The sequence below is a fragment of the Arvicola amphibius genome, chromosome 1 (genome assembly GCF_903992535.2).
Source record: "Arvicola amphibius chromosome 1, mArvAmp1.2, whole genome shotgun sequence".
Taxonomy (NCBI): domain Eukaryota; kingdom Metazoa; phylum Chordata; class Mammalia; order Rodentia; family Cricetidae; genus Arvicola; species Arvicola amphibius.
Window position 1 is genome coordinate 142,728,584 of NC_052047.1, and position 20,387 is coordinate 142,748,970.

The 20,387-nt window shown below is 42.4% G+C and overlaps 1 protein-coding gene across 1 annotated transcript; it reads right to left on the bottom strand.

Moving 5' to 3' along the window:
- Nucleotides 1-11,257: 11,257 nt before the first annotated feature.
- On the bottom strand, nucleotides 11,258-12,778 carry LOC121677038 (zinc finger protein 345-like). The gene is given in 3 exon segments (XM_042054380.1): nucleotides 11,258-11,805; nucleotides 11,808-11,926; nucleotides 11,928-12,778. Coding segments are annotated over 3 exon segments (1,518 nt in total).
- Nucleotides 12,779-20,387: the final 7,609 nt, after the last annotated feature.

A 20,387-nucleotide genomic window follows, 5' to 3' on the forward strand; every position in this document is an offset into this window, starting at 1 on the left:
CACCCTCTAAGCACATCCTTTTGTAAGTTGCTTTGTTTGTGGTGTTTTGTCATAGCAATGAACAGTTACTAAGACAGCTGAGGATGTGCGTGTGAGTACAGGTTCACACAGAAGCCAGGCGACGGTGCCACCCCTTGTAAACCACCACGGGTGTAGCACATTACAGGCACTGCAATTGAACTTAGGTCCTGTGAAAGAGTGCTGCATGTTTTTAACCACTGAGCCACCCCGAGCCCTCAAATGAATGAAATCAAATTTGAGACAGCGCATTTCTTTTCCACGCCTCACTTCTGTGTGACTACATCTCCCAACCTCATTCATTTAAGCCTCTATGATTTTAGATGCTTTTCTAAACCTGTGAAAGACTCGGAGATTATCGTTATGTCATGTGTGTGATGAAACCCTTTTACAGAATGCAAGCAGCATAACAACATAGCAAGGTCTCCGCGGCACAGAGAGACACCATAGCTTGTATCAGTTGTCCAGTAGACACAGCAATGTTAAACACGGTGGTGTGGATACGGAAACCACTTTATCTAGGAATTTGTGGGGATTCCAGCACCAGATTCAAACTGCTGAGGAATCCAGTCTTGTGGACTGAACAACTACCCTATTCTTGGCATTTCTAAGGAGATAGTCATTGTAGGACTAGCCAGACCATAGCCTGCAAGCCACTCTAATATATATTCTTTATATCAGTTCTGTTGCCTTAGAGAAACCTGACTAATACAAGGTAATACGTGAGAAAACAGATGATAGCACCTATTTGAGTTACTCAAAAAGCAGTGTGATAGTTTGTGTTGAACTAGACCTTGGGGGGAAAATAGAGTCAAATGCTATATTTGTGCATCTTCAAAGATAGAAAAACTGGGGCTGGAGAGATGGCTCAGTGGTTAAGAGCACTGGCTGCTCTTTCAAAAATCCTGAGTTCAATTTCCAGCAACCACTTGGTGGCTCACAACCATCTGTAAAGAGATCTGGTGCCCTCTTCTGGCCTGCAAGCACACATGCAGGCAGAACACTGTATACATAATAATAAATAAATAAACCTGAAAGAGAGAGAGAGAGAGAGAGAGAGAGAGAGAGAGAGAGAGAGAGAGAGAGAGAGAGAGAGAGAGAGAGAGAGAGAGAAACTGACCAGCAGCTCACCAGATGAGTGACAGGGAGACTCAAGTGATTCCCAGTGTACCCCCTGCTATAAAGAGAAGAGGAGAAGAAGAAGAGATGAAGAGAAGAAGAGAAGCAAACTGTTCCTCTGACAGGAAGGTCAAGATAACCTGTGAGTTAGAGATATGTCCTGCAACCAGAGCCCTCATGCCAAACGGCAGGTTCATTGTCATGCTATCTCTGTCAAAATGCCTGGATTTGGTGAACACAGGAGCCAAGTGAACTTAAATACAGAGCAACCCCCAAAGCAAACGAGACAACCAACAGCGAACAGGTATGAAAATAAAACAGTACAGGTAAAAAAAGACCAGCAATATTTAAAAGTGGCCAACCACCCCCACTTCTCTACTGCAAGAGAATATTCTTGGGGTAACTGTATTGCTAGGGCACATCTGACATGCCACTCCTGGAGAGTTTAGCCTGAAGATAGACTGTGAGGTGTCTCAGATGGAGACCTATAAAGTCGACTACCAAGGGTAGGGTGGTTAATATACAGTATAGACTGCTGGGAGCTATGACAGAACAACAGAAAGGAGTCAGAAAAGGTATTTTTCCCAGATAGATATTTTTTCAAAAGCCCACTATGGACTGTAAAGAAGCCATATAACTCCTGAAGAATTGTCATGATTACAGCGAGCTAGATAAAGTAAGGATTAGGAGTCTACTGTTTGGGTTAGGGTTGGGTTCAATTTAGGTTTGTTTTGAGGTTAGAGGTTAGGATTTGAAGTTGAGGGGTCATTATGATTTAGGGTCAGGGTTTGATTAGTGGTATAAGTCTTAAGGTAATCTTAGATTTAGAAATTTGATTTAGTATTAGAACGAGGGCTAGTTAAAGAATCAGAATTATTGTTAATGTCAAAGTACTTAATAGGGATTAGATTGAGGTTTAGACAGTGATTTGGGTACAGTTATGAAAAAATAAACCTAACTCCTAACCTATACATAACAATAAGCCACTAACCCTAATCCAAAATCTACTCCTTAACTCTAACTTTATCCCTAATGCTTTGTCTAATCCAAAACCTAATCCTAACCCAAAACTCAACCCTAAACTCTATAATTAACCCTAACCCTAACCCCACCCAAATAATAACCCTAACCTCAACCCTAACCCCAACCCAGCCCTAACCCTAACCTCAACTCCAATCCTAACCATAACCCCAACAATAATCCTAATCTGACTCTAATCCTTTAACTATACCACTAAACCTAGTACTGTATTGCATAAACCTAGTCCTGACCATCAAACCTAACTCGAAATTTAACCATAAGCTTCACCCTAATCCCAAATCTTTTTTTTCTTTTTTGTTCTTTATTAATTTAGGGTTTTTTTTTAATCTCAAATTTTACAGAGAGTCCAATCCTGAATTCACTGAAGCTAAATTTAATCCAGAGTCTGCTAACTGTAACCCTGTAATTCTAACCCTAATGCTGTAGCTCCAGCCCTAGCCTTGCAACACTAACCCTGTAACCTTAACCTTGTAAGGCTAGCCCTAACCCCTAACCATAAACCTAATCCTAACCCTAACCACAATCTCATGACCCACTAGCCCTAACCTACCACTGCAGGTGCCTCCAGAGCAAGGTGCTAAATCATCATGCATGTATATGAGATTCAAGTAGCAGCAGTTGTGTGGCTCGGGTTACACTTGGAGCATGTGGTAATTGGCTGCATGTGTGCAGCTACAAGTGTGCCTACTGCCTGCCAATAATTCCAGCCATGGTGCCCCTTCTAAGCCAATCCTGTCAGGACTTTAGACCATAGGGCTGCACATCTTCATTTGGTTTTTTCTTCATTCACATGTCTTTATGGGATCTTTTCAAAGCACTCACCCTATGGCTTTACCAGCTTGGAAAACTAGGTTTGTTTGTTTACGCTTAGTTCATGAACTAACCATAAAATAAAAACAGTAGATGGTTTAACTTTGACATGTAAAGCATAAACAAACACAAGCTATTATCTTTCTGGGTGAATAAGTTACTCATAGGGCTAAGCCTAAAAAAATTTACTGTGCTATATGGCCCTTTGCAAGCAAAAGGTTTATCAACCCAGTGACTATTGTTCCCTAGGCTACTTCCTGTGCTCTGGCCTCCTAAGCACTGCTAGATGGACCTTACTTTCATGATAGTTCAGTATTGGTAGCTAACCCTTAAGTAATGTGGGCAATGAACCAATCACTGACCTAACTAAAGAGACATTATAATTTATGGGACCGACCTTGGCCCTATGCATGTGTGTAACAGCTGTGTACCGTGGCCTGTTTGTAAGGCTCCTAGCAGTGAAATCAGGACCTGTCCCTGGCACTTAGCTGACTTTCTGGAACCTGTTCCCCATGCTGGATTACCTTGCCCAGCCTTTGTGCAGGGGGAGGAGGTCGGTCCTACCTCAACGTGATGGGCCATGCTTCTTTGTTCAAGTCCACGGAAGGTCCGCCCCTTTCTGAATGGAGATGGAGGAGAGTGGACAGGGAGAGGGGTAGATAGGAGTCAGGGGGAGGAAATGGGAGAAAAGGAGGGAGGAGAAACTGAGGTCAGTATAAAAAATTAATGAAAACGTTAACTAAATAAAATTTAAAAGATAAATTATATAAATTTCCATTTATAAAAATATAACAGTCAAAACTTAAAAGAAAAAATATTGAGTCACATGCTTCTATGCTTCAGATGAGAAAACTGAGCCATAAATTTGTTACTAAAAGATTGTAACTATTCCTCTGACTACTAAACTATATATTATCTACCATCTTCAGAAATAATAGAAGCTAGACATTTTTCAGATTTCCTTTTGTAATTGTGTATGTGTGTGTGTATATATAACTCCTCCTAAGTACAGCTGTGATTTTCCCCACCCCCCAACTAACGTCTTCTATGTAGTGCCCCCTTTGTGCACAGTGTTTTACATACCCTAGCACTGAGGATGAATACGACATGCATCTTCCCTCTGCAAGAGTGTTCTCTTGGACTGGTGGGACAGATGCGTGTCAGCTAACACCAAGGCATAAGGACTATGGATTCTCATCCAAGTTAACTTCCAGTGTCTCAATGGAACCATTAGTATTAGGGTTAGAGTTCTCCTGGGAGTAAGAGTGGTGATCTGCAATAACCTTGGGGGAAATCAGTTCTAAAGGGGTATGTTTGTATGTGTGGATATAAACATGCATGTGGATATAAGCATCTTACTGAGGTTAAAGTTGATATGCTGCTTGTTTTTATGCCTGGATGAGTTAGAGGCCACTGACATCCTGCCCAAAAAATAACAACCCTAATCCTAAAACCCAGGGTCTAGGAGTTAGATCCCTGACAGGCTCTTTCTCCCATCACTATTCCCCCACCTCCTTCGCAGCTGACCTGTCCAGGTTTGTCAGATAAGCTCAAGGCCAGACCTGGGGATGTTGTGGTGGTTTGAAAGAAAATGGCCCCCATAGGGAATGGCACTATTAGGAGGTATGACTTTGTTGGAGCATGTTTGGCCTTGTTGGGGGAAATATGTCATTGTGGAGGTGGGCTTTAAGGTCTCATATATACCCAAGTCATTCCCAGTGGCTCAGAGCACTTCCTGTTGCCTGTGAGTCAAGACATAGGACTCTCAGCTCCAGTACCATGTCTGCCTGCATGCTGCTATGTCCCACCATGATGATAAGGGACTAAGCCTCTAAAACTGTAAGCCACTCCACTAAATGCTTTCCTTTATAAGAGTTGACATGTTCATGGTGACTCTTCACAACTATAGAAACCTTAAGACATGTTTACCCAAAGTTGTGGGTCTACTAACTTCCCTTTCTTTAAACTGACCAATCTGATATCAGGGAAAGAGGACCCATCCCTGGCCACAAAAAAAAGACACTTAAGACAAGTCTCCCACCCCCCACGAAAAAATAGACTTCAGCTTTCAAGAACCCCTTGTGCTCTGTAAAGGGGTCACTACGTATGCCTTACTGCATGTTTCTTTACCTTTGTGGTGCTTTGAAAGAAAATGGTCCCCCCAATGGAGTGGCACTCTTAGGAGGTGTGGCCTTTTTGAGTGGGTGAGGTCTTGTAGGAGGAAGTGTGTCACTGGAGAGGTGAACTTTGAGGTCTCACATATGCTCAAGATACCACCCAGTGTCTCAGTCCACTTCCTGTTGTCATCTGATCAAGATGTAGCCAGCACCATGTCACCATGCTCCCCACAATGATAATGGACTTAACCTCTGAACTGTAAGCCGCCACCTCAATTAAATGTTTTCCTTTATAAGAGTTGCCATAGTCACGGTGTGTCTTCACAGCACCAGAAACCCTAAGACAACCTTTAATAACATTTTTAACCTGTTGTTCCTGCCCGATGCATCTGAAATTCTCACTGCTGCTGCCTACTATGCTCAAGATTTTTCCTACCTTAATTCTTTAATTGGCAGAGCAGAAGAACCCCTACACTGTAACATTTTGGGAGACTCATATTCAAAGACTTTTTTTCTAAGAACTACTGACTTAGTATAAGCCAGACCAAACCATGAAAGGATAAGAGCTGGCTGAGTCCCGCCCACCCTGGCCACATGGTATGGGTGGAGTTTCTCTGAAATGCAGTCGAGAGGTGGGGATTAGACCGCTAACCCTGAGTCCAATCCACCCAGAAAAGGACAGGGGCAATTCGTGAGCTTCCTGGAATGGGAGAGGTGTCTGGGCACGGTGGAAGCTCCAAGATGATTTATTTCTCCCTTCTTTGAGGAAGGGATCCCCCTCAGACTTTAGCTTCAAGGTGTTTCAGAGAGCAAGAGAATTTTTCAGACAGTTCTGCCCTCTGCAACTACCCCTTGGTGTGGGGTAGCGATCTTGGAGTTAATCAATGACTGTGACTCCATTGACCTTTATACCGCAGAGACAGAATTTTACCTTTATCCTGTTATTTGTCTTTTCCCTCATTAGTGACAGGATTCTGCCAGAATATTTTTTCTTTGTGTTTACCTCGTCTCTAAATCAAAATGAAAGCTGATAGCAAAGCACCTAAGAATGACTGAGTTCTTTAAATCCAGCTATTGGATAACCTAGATGCCATTCACCATCCGTACTAGGGTCAGAGGTTAGCTAGCTCCCCCTACTGGCCTAAATTCAAAATAGCTGGGAAAGAAAGAAGGGTAAATTAGGAGCTGATCTTGAGATCACCATCATACTGTATAAGGTAATGGCGTTGCGTGGCGTATACAGACTTGCTGGTAGGCAAAAAGGGTCTCTGCGATACTGTTTCACAACAAAATCTCCTGGGAAAGATGTGTGGCTGTCTTTATAGTCGCTGGTAAATGGGCAACACCCTTTAAAGACATTTGGGCAGCCGTTATCAGTTATAAAGGAACCACACACTTTGGTTTCTCTTTAAGCCTTTCCATTATCCACCTTCTCCTTCTCCCCTCTGCAACTTCACAAAGGTGAACAGATGAACAGGGAGACCAAGAGCTGGAGAACTCTCTCCTCTCTCTGTTCCACCTTGGATATTATGCTCTTCCTCAACCTCCACTCGCTGGCCAGAAGCTTCCAGAATGCACGTCTAGGCAACTGGCCAGCACCTTCTTGCTGGCTAATCATTTTTGCAGGCCACTGTTGGAGATGCACTGGGGTCCTACTCCCTCTGTGTGAGAAGAGAAGTGACTTTAGTTTACAGCTCCCCAAACAACAACCTGAAATCATTATACTGCTTCCAAGGGGAGAGGGCTACCTCTGGACTGAGGGCGCGTCTCACCCGGATCTCTCCATTCACAGGCAAGGCTGGAAGTTGGTATACATACTAGGATGGAGAAAACAGAGGTATCGGAGGTAGAAGAGACGCTGGTGGGGGCAGAAGGTGTGGGGAAGCAGAACCAGTCCCACACCAGGAAAGGAACATGGGGGTGCAGTTGGGTCACGCCAACATCCCCTTCACTGAGTGGACTCAAGACTAGATGGCCTCCATTGGTCTCCAGCCCTCATGTCACTGAACAAGATGCTACCAAGGTTCCTCAGGAGTCCCTATTGGCTTGCAGCTTACACCTCCAAAGGCTTATAGAAAATCTTTCTCAACACATGTAGGGCCTGAATAGCATTTGGGGGGTGAGGGTAATGAAAAATGGCCCCAGGGTTTTTTGCTGTTGCTGAGCAAGGTCTCTCTACATAGCCCTGGCTGTCCTGGAACTCACTATGTAGATTACGCTGGCCTCAAACTCACTGAGATTCACCTACCTCTGCCTCTCAAGTGTCGGGGTTAAAGGCGTGAGTCACCATGCCCGACCCAGGGGAAACTCTGAATTATACCATTCCTTCAATTAGTCATTCTGCAAATAAGAAAAGTTGCCTAAAATTCCTGATGTCCAATTCTTCTTTTCCTGTAAGATCACCAAGAGGTCGCTTGAAAATACAGGATGGACTCAAAGACTCTGGGGATGTTCGTGCTCTGGCCCAGGAAAGAATGAAGTACAAGGGGAAAAGAAACCGGGGGGAGGGGGATCTCCCTCTCCCGAGAATTCTCCCACTAACAAGTAAAAAGTCCCCGAAGCACTATCCTGATCTCTGTAAGGTCCAAGGCCCCCAACACCCTGCATATCTGTGCTGCCCCCTCCCACATACTCCCAGGAGGGGCTTCATCTAAAGTATCAGGAGACAGATGAAGCTATAGTCCTTGCCTTCTATACCTCCACAGCACTGCAAGCTGGGAAATTATACTGAGGACTAAGGCCAGTATGTTCGCTCCTGTGAGCAATATCAGACATATGAATTATCCTGCTACTAGAATAAACTCTAAGCCCTTTAGAAAGGAGACGAGTAATTAGACTGGACTGCTAACGAGTGGAAATCATTTTCCACACTGCCATGGGACTAATGAGGACTTCCCCCAAGTCTCCTAGTTACACCCAGTTACCCTACACATACTTAAGGAAGACAAGGAGGTCTCCATTCTTTTCCTCAGATTACAAGAAGCTCTGAGGAAATTCTGCTAATCCAGGACTGGAATCCCAGGAGGAAGTAATCTGAACTGTCATGTCAGCAATCACCATATCAAGACAGGTGCACACAAACACATCACTCAGGCGCACACATGCTATCATTAGTCCCATGGTTCTCTTAGCCCTAGAATGATTATTATATTGTAATAGTTACATATTGCAATGAAACTCAAACCCAAAAATTATGTGCTTCAGAGACTCTAAAGTGTGACATGTAAAAAACATTATAGGCTAAAATTTTGTAATCACTGAAGACTCAAGATACTAAGTTTATCTACTCCTATACCACCTTTGCCATAATTAACTTTGCAGCAATAAAAATAAAGTGACTAAAATTGTAATTTATGGGAATGTTCTCCAAATAATTTTAAACTTTAATGAAAATGAGAAAATGATTACTAGAGATATTCTGCTTACCCAGTAGTACACTATTACATGCTGCCTGAAACCCCTGGTAGTTTAATGCCTGTGCCAGAGCAATTAATTCACGTAGTGCCCAATGTTAGCAGACCAGCAAAGTATTCATTCAGTACAACACATTCTCTCTCTCTCTCTTTCTCTCTCTCTCTCTCTCACACACACACACACAATCTAAATAAGGTATTATTTATATCAATCACAATATATTGTTACATATTATATAATACATGTCATATAGTATATAAATTATATATAATAAATAAGGTGTTATAAACTCTGGGAAACAAACTGAGGCTAAAAGCTCTGCAGAATTAGTCAAACAAGATACATTAACTTATGCACAAGTTATTGGTTCTTGTTTCCATGAAGAGGAAGTCTGGATTTATAAGAAACATAACTTTTCAGGTAGGAGTTACCTTCATTATTCATATCTGTGAGTACTTCCTCATTTCCACTAATGATGTACAGCTTATGCAAACTGAAGACTGTCATGCATCCTCTCTCTACTGGATTTCTTTCCAACATAATTCTTTGACATTCATCAAGATCTGAAGTTTTTTGCTCTACTATAATTAGTGTACTGGAGTGAGGTGGCTATCTGGTAAAGGCACCTGTCACCAAGATTGATATGAGTTTGATCCCTGGGACCCTTATGGAGGAAGGAGAACTGACTCCCTCAAGTTGTCTTCTGACACATAAATATATACATACATATGGAGAGATATTATCATATTTGTTTAAAAAATTTTCTCCAACGTAAATATTTTAACTATTCTCTGAGATATATATTTTGGACAAGTGTCTTCCCATATTCATTATATGTACAATATTTGCATACAGCATGAATTATCTATTAAATAATGTTTGATATTTAAATAAAAACTTTTCCAAGGGTCAGAAAAATTGCTAAACAGATGGTGGCCAGCAACCAAATGGCAGTTGATAAATGTCTATAATCCAGATTGAACACCCTCTTCTGGCCTGCACAGGGTATGCCTGATAGCAGGCATGCCTGTGATGTATAGACATGCACACAGACAAAACACCCATATGCATAAATAAAATTTAAAAAAAAACTTTGCCTGGCAGGCTGAAGAGATGGCTTGATGGGGAAAGTGGATGCTCTTCAAGCAGGAGGACCCAAATTCAGATCCCCATCACCCACATCAAAAACTGGGCATAAGCCAGGCATGGTGGGATATGCATTTAATTCCAGCACTAGGGAGATAAAGGTAGGTAAATCTCCATAAGGCCAACCTGACCTACGTAGTGAGTTCTAAAACAGCCAGAATTACAGAGTCTGTCCCAAAAAAAAATTTTTTTTAATTATAAAAACAAGGTGGGCCGGGCAATGGTGGCGCACGCCTTTAATCCCAGCACTCGGGAGGCAGAGGCAGGCGGATCTCTGTGAGTTCGAGACCAGCCTGGTCTACAAGAGCTAGTTCCAGGACAGGCTCTAAAGCCACAGAGAAACCCTGTCTCGAAAAAACCAAAAAACAAGGTGGGTATCGCAGGATAACTGAGTAATTCCAGCACTGGGAGGCTGAGACAATTAAAATTCTGAGGGCTTGCTGGTCCCAATGACCTCCAGGTTCAATAAGCACACCTACCAACTTAAGTCCAAACCCTAGGACCCACATAGTAGAAAGAACTGACTCCTGCAAGTTGCTCCTAACCTCTGAACATACATATAAGTATATAAATAAATAATTTAACATTTTTAAAGACAGGACTGGAGAGTTGGCTCAGTGGTTAAGAGCACTTGTTGCACTTGCAAAAGCCTAGGGTTTGGTTCCCAGCACCCACAGGGCACTAAGTCTATAACTTCAATTCCGGGATATCTAATGCCCTCTTCTGGCTTCTGTGGGAAGTGCATGTAATGTACAGCCACTCATACTGGCAAAACACTTAGAGACAAAAATTTTTTAAAATCCTTTTTTAAGAAATTTAGCCAATGATAATGGCACTGAGATTTGTCTCTACTGCATGTACTGGCTTTTGGGGATCCTGTTCTCTTTGGATGCATACCTTCCTAAGCCTGGATATAGGGGGGAGGGCCTTGGACTTCCCACAGGGCAGGGTACTCTGCCCTCTCTTAGGACTGGAGGGGGGTTGGGGGTAGGGTGTGGGGGGAGCAGGAGGGAAGTGGGAGGAGGGGAGGAAGTGGGAATTTTAACTGATATTATTTATAAAGTAATAAAAAAATAAACACAAAAAATAGCCAGGCGGTGGTGGCACATGCCTTTAATCCCAGCATGGATACAGAGACAGGTGGGTTTCTGTGATTTTTGAGGCCAGCCTGGTCTACGGAGTGAGTTTCAAGACAGCCAGGGCCACACAGTGAAAACCTGTCTCAAAAAACAAAACAATTAAAAAAACTTTAAACCTTGTATCAAAAACTAGGGTGAGATCAGCAAGACAGCTTAGCAGGCTGTCTTGATCTGTGGAGTTAGTTCCCCGGGACCCACACGATGAAAGGAAATAACCAACCCCCAAATTAACCTCTAAACTCCACACATGAACCACATGCACACACGCATGCATGAGCAAACAAAACGCTTAGTGCAATTTTAAAAAATAAAATAGTAGAGGGCAATAGAGTGCAACATCCAGTATTGACCTCTGAATTCCACACGTGCAATCACGCATGTGCACACATTTGTGTACGCATACACACACAAATGCATGCACGCACACGCACACAGTTTGCCATAATCTTTCCATTAGGAGCACTTCTCTCTGGTATGAATTCTGTTATGATGCCTAAGGATTGAACATCTGGAAAAGGCTTTGCCGCAGGCTTGGCATGTGTAGGGTTTCTCTCCAGTGTGAATTCTCTGGTGTACAGTGAGGTGTGAACAACGGCTGAAGGCTTTGCTGCACTGTGCACACTTGTAGGGCTTCTCTCCAGTGTGAACTCTGTGATGCTCTCTAAGACTTGAGTTCGCGGTAAAGGTTTTGCCGCACTCCTTACATTGGTAGGGTTTCTCTCCACTATGAACTCTGTGATGTCTTCTGAGATTCGAACTTTGGGTGAAAGCTTTGCCACACTCTTTACACTCGTAGGGCTTCTCTCCAGTATGAACTACACGATGTCGTTTCAGGCTTAAATCCCTGGTAAAGGCTTTGCCACACTCTTTACACTTGTAGGGCTTCTCTCCAGTGTGAACATTTTGGTGCTGAGTAAGATTTGAAATATGAACAAAGGTTTTGCCACGCTCCTTACACTTGTAGGGCTTTGCTCCAGCATGAATGGCATGACGCTGTCGAAGATAAAGGATTTACCACATTCTCCGGCATAAACTCTCTGGTGTTGAATAAGATGTGAGCATTGATTAACAGCTTGGCCACAATCTTGACATTTGTAAGGTTTCTCTCCAGTATGAACTCTGATGCTGTCTGAGGTTTGACCTTGTGTTAAAGGTTTTGCCACATTCTTTACATCCAAAGGGTTTCTCTCCGCTATGAATTCTCTGGTGCACACTAAGATATGAACAACTGCTAAAGGCCTTACCACATTCTTTACATTTGTAGGGTTTCTCTGTACTATGAATTTTCTGGTGTTCTGTAAGATTTAAGTTTTGACTAGAAGTCGGGACGCATTCTTTGGATTTGTAAGCCTCATCTTGGAGATGCGAGCTCTGAAGATCCTCTGAGCCCTGATGAACGACTTTCCCACATTTGTTACCTTTGTGAAGATTCTCTGGAAAAGGAATGTGTTTACTATGACTTGAGCCATAATTAAAGTTGTTATGGGTTTCAATGCACTCATAAGTTTTCTCTCCGACAGAAGAATCCTGGTAATTATTTCTGATGCAGCTCAGGCTAACAGTCTGTGTGGTCTCATTAAACATTCTCTCCACTTCCCAGATAGCTGTGCCTATATTTCGATTTAATAATGATGGATAAGAAAAATCCTTCCCACATTCATTAAAATTACATATTTTGGCACAAGGAGTTGTTTGTTGACTGCAAAGTAATGGATTTTTTGTAAAAGAACTCTCAAACTGGCCACATTCAGAAATATGCTCATTTTCTATTCTATCTACAGAAATGTTTGGATGAAAGTGTAACCCAATGCTACACTGTAAACTAGTCGTGCCCTGACCTAGGCCTCCCTTCAGACCCTCCCAGCTTCCTTTCAGAAGAAAGGTGCATTTCCAGTGTTGCTGAGAATACTTGCTCCTGGTGAGTAACTGCCATGACCTGAGGTTTTTCCCGAGGTGTCTTCTGTTCTTGGTCATCACCGGCAGAGACGTTTGTACTACTGCTGGTTATCACACGCTGCCCACTGGCACACGCTTTCTCACCTTCATTCTCGCCCACACCTTCCCATTTTTCCCTTAAATGCAAACTGCCAGGGCCGCGCTTTCCATGTCTTCTGCTTATTACTTCTCGGACTGAACGCTTTGTGTTCTCCTCTGATGAAAAGTCCTGGGTATGATGAGAAGAGACCGCTGAAAGAAATAAAAACAAATGGCCCGACTCAGGTGAAAATACCTTGTATATACGAGATAGGAAATTACAGCAAATAGGACAAGAGCAAAGCAGCAGACAGCAAACCCGCGGTGCTCCCTAGCCACGGCATCCCGCGGTGCTCCCTAGCCACGGTGTCCTGCGATGCTCACTACCCAAAGCAAACCCGCGGGGCTCACTAGCCACAGCAAACCCGCGGGGCTCACTACCCAAAGCAAACCCGCGGGGCTCACTACCCAAAGCAAACCCGTGGGGCTCACTAGCCACGGCATCCCGCGGGGCTCACTACCCACAGCGACCCGCAGTGCTCACTACCCACGGTGTCCTGCGGGGCTCACTAGCCACAGCAAACCCGCAGTGCTCACTAGCCAGGGCGTCCAGCGGTGCTCACTAGCCACAGCGTCCCGCAATGCTCACTAGCCACGGCGTCCCGCGGTGCTCACTAGCCACGGCATGCTAACCAAACCCATCCGACGGCCTTCCAGAACACCCGGATGAACACAGCACTTAGGCAGGCCATGCAGCTGGGATTGTGTACTTTGGTAACCACAGCTTTCCAATCCCCACACAACACTGGGAAGGCAGGGAAACAATCTCCACCTCCCTTCCTCTTTCCTAAGGAGAGCATAGGGTAAAACACATGTGCAAGGTCCTGGTTTCCCTAGGAATTATCTGAAAACTGGTTTCTATCTACCATAATATAAGAGTCCTACCAATAGATTATATTTTATATGACAGTTTGGGCCAACAGAGACCAAAGGTATAAAGCCAAAGAAATGATAGCAGCACATACAGTCAACAGGGGCAGAAGAACAAGAAATAGGGGTCAACGTTTTCAAACAAAAAAATACAAACACATATCCAGAGAAGAAGGAGTGAAAGTATATTTGAGAGGCTTCAACAATGTGGAGCAAAACTGACGGCCATATTACCTGGTAGAGTGTACCTTGGTACACTGGCATACATTGTTCAAGCACACTGAGAATTAAGTTCTAGAAACATGGTTCCGCCCTGCCCCATTTCAGACCCAAGCCTACTGGTTGTCACCACGTGTCCTCCAAAGTCCAGGGATGGGCTGCACCATGCCAACTCTATCATAGGGAGGAGGAGCGCAAAGCAGCCCACAAGTAAAAAGACTGAGCTTTTTCCCCCCTTTTTAAGACAATGTATCTGCGTATCCCTGGTTGTCCTTGAAATCACTATTTCAGCCAGATAAGGCTGGCCTCAAACTCACAGAAATCAGTTGTGTACGTGAATAAAAACACATACATATATATGACTTGTTGATCATTCTCCAGACCAAATATAACACATGAATAGAGACAATGCATAAATTCAGACAGATGACAGTCTTTTTTAATTTCTTAAAATATACTACTTATGGGGCTGGAGAGATGGCTCAGAGGTTAAGAGTATTGCGTGCTCTTCCAAAGGTCCTGAGTTCAATTCCCAGCAACCACATGGTGGCTCACAACCATCTGTAATGGAGTCTGGTGCCCTCTTCTGGCCTGCAGGCATACACACAGACAGAATATTTTATCCATAATAAATAATAAACAAAAATATATATACTACTTATTAGTTTAATTAATTAACAATTTAAAATCTATATATTTATCATATGCACTGTGGTATTTTATCATAGATATACATGGTGGACCTAACACAAAATAATTCCCACCACTATCATTTTGTGATCAGAAAACTTTCTATCCATTCTATATTAACATTTATCAAGAAAACAAAATACCAAGTTGCATAGCACTCCTGTCTAAAACCTGTTATACCATGTTCTGCAGCCTTTGACATAATCTAAACCTCCCAATGGGCAAAACGCTGAGGGGAACATTCCCAGACTCCACAGGAACTGATTCTCTCTCTGGTTTATTTCAGTTAATGTAAACCCCACGTGTGACTGGTGCTTTAGATTTCTTTTCTATTGTACTCTGACATGCCTTTCTTCATCTGTCCATGGCAAGCCACTTAGACTGATTATTTATGTTGTACCTAACACGGCAGTAAAGCGACCTATTATACATAATAATTCAGTGTCCCTTACCTAGTCACAGAATGGGTTATGGGGTCACTCTAGTTTCTTTTCTCTTTGTCTCTCTCTCGTTCTCTCTCTGTTTTTTTGTTTTGTTTTGTTTTGTTTTGGTAGCTTCTCTACTATTTTCTACAACATCTTCACTAATCTAGTGCCCACTGGTTTAAAAATGGACAAATCTCAGTGAACATTAACAGCATACAAAGAGACAGGGAGATCTGGCTCAATTGAGTCAAATAAAATTCTAGAAATTGACCTTTAAAAAAATCTCAGATTGGGGCTGGAGAGATGGCTCAGTGGTTAAGAGCACTGACTGCCCTTCCAGAGGACCCGGGTTCAATTCCCAGCACCCACATGGCAGCTCATAACTGTAGATCCAGTTGCAAGGGATCTGACACCTTCACACCAATGCACATAAAATAAAAAAATTTTTTAAAAAATCTCAGATTTAGGAATTAGCTAAAGAAATAAACCATTTAAAAGACCTAAATAAGGACAAAGAAAACAACAAAAGAAGGGAAGTAAGAACACGAACACAGAAGAGTAATTGTAAACTGATGTAGAAATTATAGACCTAAAGAATAAAACGTAATGGCTGACCTGGGCAGTGGTGGTGCACGCCTTTAATCCCAGCACTCGGGAGGCAGAGGCAGGCGGATCTCTGTGAGTTCGAGGCCAGCCTGGTCTACAAGAGCTAGTTCCAGGACAGGCTCCAGAGCTACAGAGAAACCCTGTCTTGGGGGGAAAAAAAAGTAATGGCTGAGCCCGTGAGATGATGAGTAGAGGCGCTTGCTGCTGTTCAAAGGAATCACTAGGCTGGAAGGAGAGAACCAGCTCCAAAGTTGCCCTCTGACCACATCCACACAGTGGCACACACAGGAGCACACATACACATACATATGGACACACATACATACATAATCACATACACACATATACATTCATACACACACACGTCACCTAAGTGTCATAAAAAATTATAAATAATAATGGCTAAGAAACTCATAAGAAGTATGAGGAACAGAATTCCACCAAAGTTCAAGAACCTCAATATCTCCAACTAGGATTAACAGAAAAAGATTCAATATAGTCAGTTTCAAAAGTCACAAAAAAAAAATCCCTTGAGCAGCATGGTAAGTGATATGTCATCTGCAAGGATGCTCTTGTATGACGCTCTGTGATCTTCCACCAGAAACTGTGATCAAGGAGAGCTCAGGATGTAAGAGCTAAGAACAAAAACAGCCAACCAAGAGTACTATATCCAAACTGCCCATCAAAGGGAAGGGGAAATGCCCTAGTCTTGAATGTTCAAGGGAGTCCTCACCACTGAAGACCAAAATACTGCTGGAAGGCTACACAAGTCACATGAGAACAAATACATATATAAGTATAGACTCCTACAGTGCTGTCATGATGATACAAACATTTTTAATTCCTTTACAGAATCTGAAAGACAAATATATAATCATCATGTATAATACAAATTAGCTGTTATACTACTAAAAGCAAAAGATTTTTATACGGAATTAAAGTCAATTTATTACAACTTAAAATAATATTATACATTTAAAGTGTTTTTATACTCCCCATAATAATTGGAATACCTATATGATAAACAAGGAAACAGGAAAAGCATCAAAATAAAAAAAAATTCAGTGACAAAAAAAAATAAGGAAAGTAAGGGGAAACATTATAAGAAATAAAAAGAAATAGTAATTTTTTCAGTAAATTTGTTAAATATAAATGATTTTATAGGCAGTGGTGATGCACACCTTTAATCCCAGCACTTAGAGGCAGAGGCAGGCAGATCTCTGTGAGTTCAAGGCCAGCTTGGTCTACAAGAGCTAGTTCCAGGACAGGCTCCAAAGCCACAGAGAAACCCTGTCTCGAAAATCAAAAAAAAAAAATTTAACGTTTAATCCCCAACCAAAATATATAAATTCATTAAAAAGATTAAACCTTTAAAAAAAATCTAATCATGGAGCTGGAGAGATGGCGCAGCAGTTAAGAGCACTGGCTGTTCTGCCAGAGGACCAGCATCCACATGGCAGCAGCTCACAATCTCTGCACAGGGGACCTAAGGCCTTCTTTTGGCACCCATGGGCACCAAACACACAAGTGGCACACAGACATACATGCAGATAAAGCACCCATACACAAAGAAAAAAAGCAATGAAGTCTAACCATACGCTGTCTACAGAAAACTCTATTTAGACTAAGGGCACAAGCAGACTGAGATCCTCCTGCCTCTACCTCCAAAATGCTGGGATTAAAGAAGTGTACCACTATATGCAGACTTGGGAGAGAAAAGAAAAAGGTTAAAGAAAGTAGTTGGGTGTGGTGACACGCACGCCTTTAATCCCCACACTTGGGAGATAGGTCTGCCTGCCTCTGTCTCCCAAGTGTGGGGGATTAAAGGTGTGTGTGCCACCACACCCAACTACTCTCTCTCTTTTTAAGGATTTTAACCTTTTTCTTTTCTCTCCCAAGTCTGCATATATTTTTAACATACTGTAAAACATTTAGAGGTTTTCTTCGACTTTGAATCTCTCTCTCTCTCTCTCTCTCTCTCTCTCTCTCTCTCTCTCTCTCTCTCTCTCTCTCTCTCTCTCTCTCTCTCTCTCTCTCCCCACATGGGTCTTTAATTTGCTAAGCAATGTGGGTAGGATTAAAACCGTGGCTTTGACTGGATCCAGCCCATTCCTTAGCTTTCTGAGATTCCAGCCTCATAGCGGCTGTACCGGCCAGAGCCATGTTTATTCAACTCTACAACATTTCAAGGTTCCTGCCAGCAAGCAAGCTCCAGTAGTGTGCTCAAAAACCACACTCAAATCGGATCGCCTGCCTGAAAGAGTCAGAGTTTGCCCTGGCAGGACGGCCCAGAAAGCCAACATTATAAAATGGCACAGCTTTTTTCCTGCTATGACTGACAACACCATTTAAGTGTTTCATGGCAAGGCCTTTTAAAAGAGCTGCAAGGTTTTACAGCTAAAGCTGACTCAGAAAGCCTCTCTTAAATGAGACGCATTTGCCTCTAGCAAACAGAGCCCACCTGAGAAAATACTGCTATCAATAAGCTGTGCTTAACTCTATTCTTTTTTGTCTAGAATTACTTCCCAAGCTCTGTCAGGCTTTATGTGGATGTAGTCATCCACATGTTGGGCACCATTTGTTGTTGGGGTTTTCTGTAGCTTTGGAGCCTGGCTTGGAGGGATAGCTCAGCTGTTAAAGGCTAGGCTCACAATCAGCCTCTGCAAATTAAAGACTCATGTGTTAAAAGAGAGAGAGAGAGAGAGAGAGAGAGAGAGAGTTAAAAGGAGATTCAAAAACAAAGAAAACCTCTAAATGTTTTACTGTATGTTAAAAATATGTGCAGACTTGGGAGGAAAAAAAGATTAAAGTCCTTTAAAAAAAAAGAAGAAAGAGAGTAGTTGGGTGTGGTGGCACATGCCTTTAATCCCAGCACTTTGGAGGCAGAGGCAGGCAGATCTCTGTGAGTTCAAGGACAGCCTGGTCTACAGAGGGAGTTCCAATACAGCCAAACATACACAGAGAAACCCTGTCTCAAAGCCCAAAAATTAAAAATAAATAGAAGTTAAAATAAAGCCACGTAAAGAGAATCTTGATACTGTATGTTATTATGCTCTCTTTAAATTGTTTAAATGCTGAGGAAGGAGCAACAGCTGCTAAAAAATATTTGTTTATAAATGCTGCTAAATCAGTCCAAGATAGGTATTTTAAAAATACCTTGAGCCAGGTGGTGGTGGCGCATGCCTTTAATCCCAGCACTTGGGAGGCAGAGGCAGGCAGATCTCTGAGTTCGAGGCCAGCCTGGTCTACAAGAGCTAGTTCCAGGACAGACTCTAGAAACTACAGGAAACCCTGTCTCGAAAAAACCAAAAAAAAACCTTGACTTCAAAATTGAAGTCAAACTGTATGTTAATTTGGAGAAGAGGATTTTCTTTTATTTCTACAGGAAATGAGAGGCTGTGGATTCATTCTGAGTTAAGAAAAATCAGGTTTGATTAAGGAAGACCACCTGAGAAATCTCTGGTAGAAACAGGTGGCCCAGACATCTGAATTCTACATCCAGAACAGATTCAAAATGCTGCCTGATATGATCAAGCCTCACAGGATACTCCAGTCAAGACTTGATCATATTTCTAAATTTTCTTTAGGTTCCCATAAGATTATCAGTGCCCCCAACCAGCAGGAAGTAGCCTGGAAAATTATGCCCACATTCCCCCCCAAAAAATGGACTATGGATATTTTCCTTTGTTTAGGATGTTAGTTACAAGTTGTTATGCCTAATGGTCAGGAGAAAAGCTAAACAAAAGATATTATATTCAGAGTTCTGGTTATTAAAAAGAAAGAGGGGGAAGTGGTGTGGGACAATTATATTCCGTCAATTATATTTTAAATAAGCACTGATTGGTCAGTAGCCAGGCAAGAAGTATAGGCAGGACAACCAGACAGGAAGTAGAGGCGGGTCAATGAGAACAGGCGTATTCTGGGAAGAAGGAAGCTCTTTCTGCAATTGTGAGCCTGCCACAGAAGAAGCAAGATGACTGCCTCACTGAAAAAGGTACCAAGCCATGTGACAACATAGACAAGAATAATGGGTTAATATAAATTATAAGAGTTAATAAGAAGCCTAAGCTAATGGACCAATCAGTTTATAACTAATGTAGACCGCTGTGTGATTTCTTTGGGACTTAACAATTGCGGGACCGAGGCAGTACAGAAAACTCAAGACAACATACCACCACCACCAGACTAGCATGTAATGTTTTGAGATGTATCTACACTACATAGTGTAAAATCATGTTGTGGTAGTTTGAATCTATAGGCCCCATAATCTCATAGGGAGAGGCACTATTAGGAGGAATGGCTTTGTTGGAGTGGGAATGGCCTTTGGAGGAAGTGTGTCACTGTAGGGGCAGGCTTTGAGGCTTCCTATGCACGGGATACCACCAAGTTTATCAGTTGACTTCCTGTTGCCTGAAAGGTGTAGCACTCAAAGCTCCAGCACCCCTTTTGATGATAATGAACTGAACCTCTGATACTGTAAGCCAGCCAATGTAAATATTTTTATAAGAGCTGCTGTGCTCATGGTATCTTCACAGCAATAAAACCCTAAGATGCATGTTAATCACATCCCTTTAAATATATTTGCCGTGAAAGCCTCCAAAGCTCTTCAAGCTTCCTGAAGTTCATACTGCATGATGGTTACATGCAGTTACTTTAATGTGGAATAACACAGCAGAATCTCTTGTTCATCTATCAAAATAATCGACATTTCCCTCCACCCTGCCAACTCTCTCTGAACT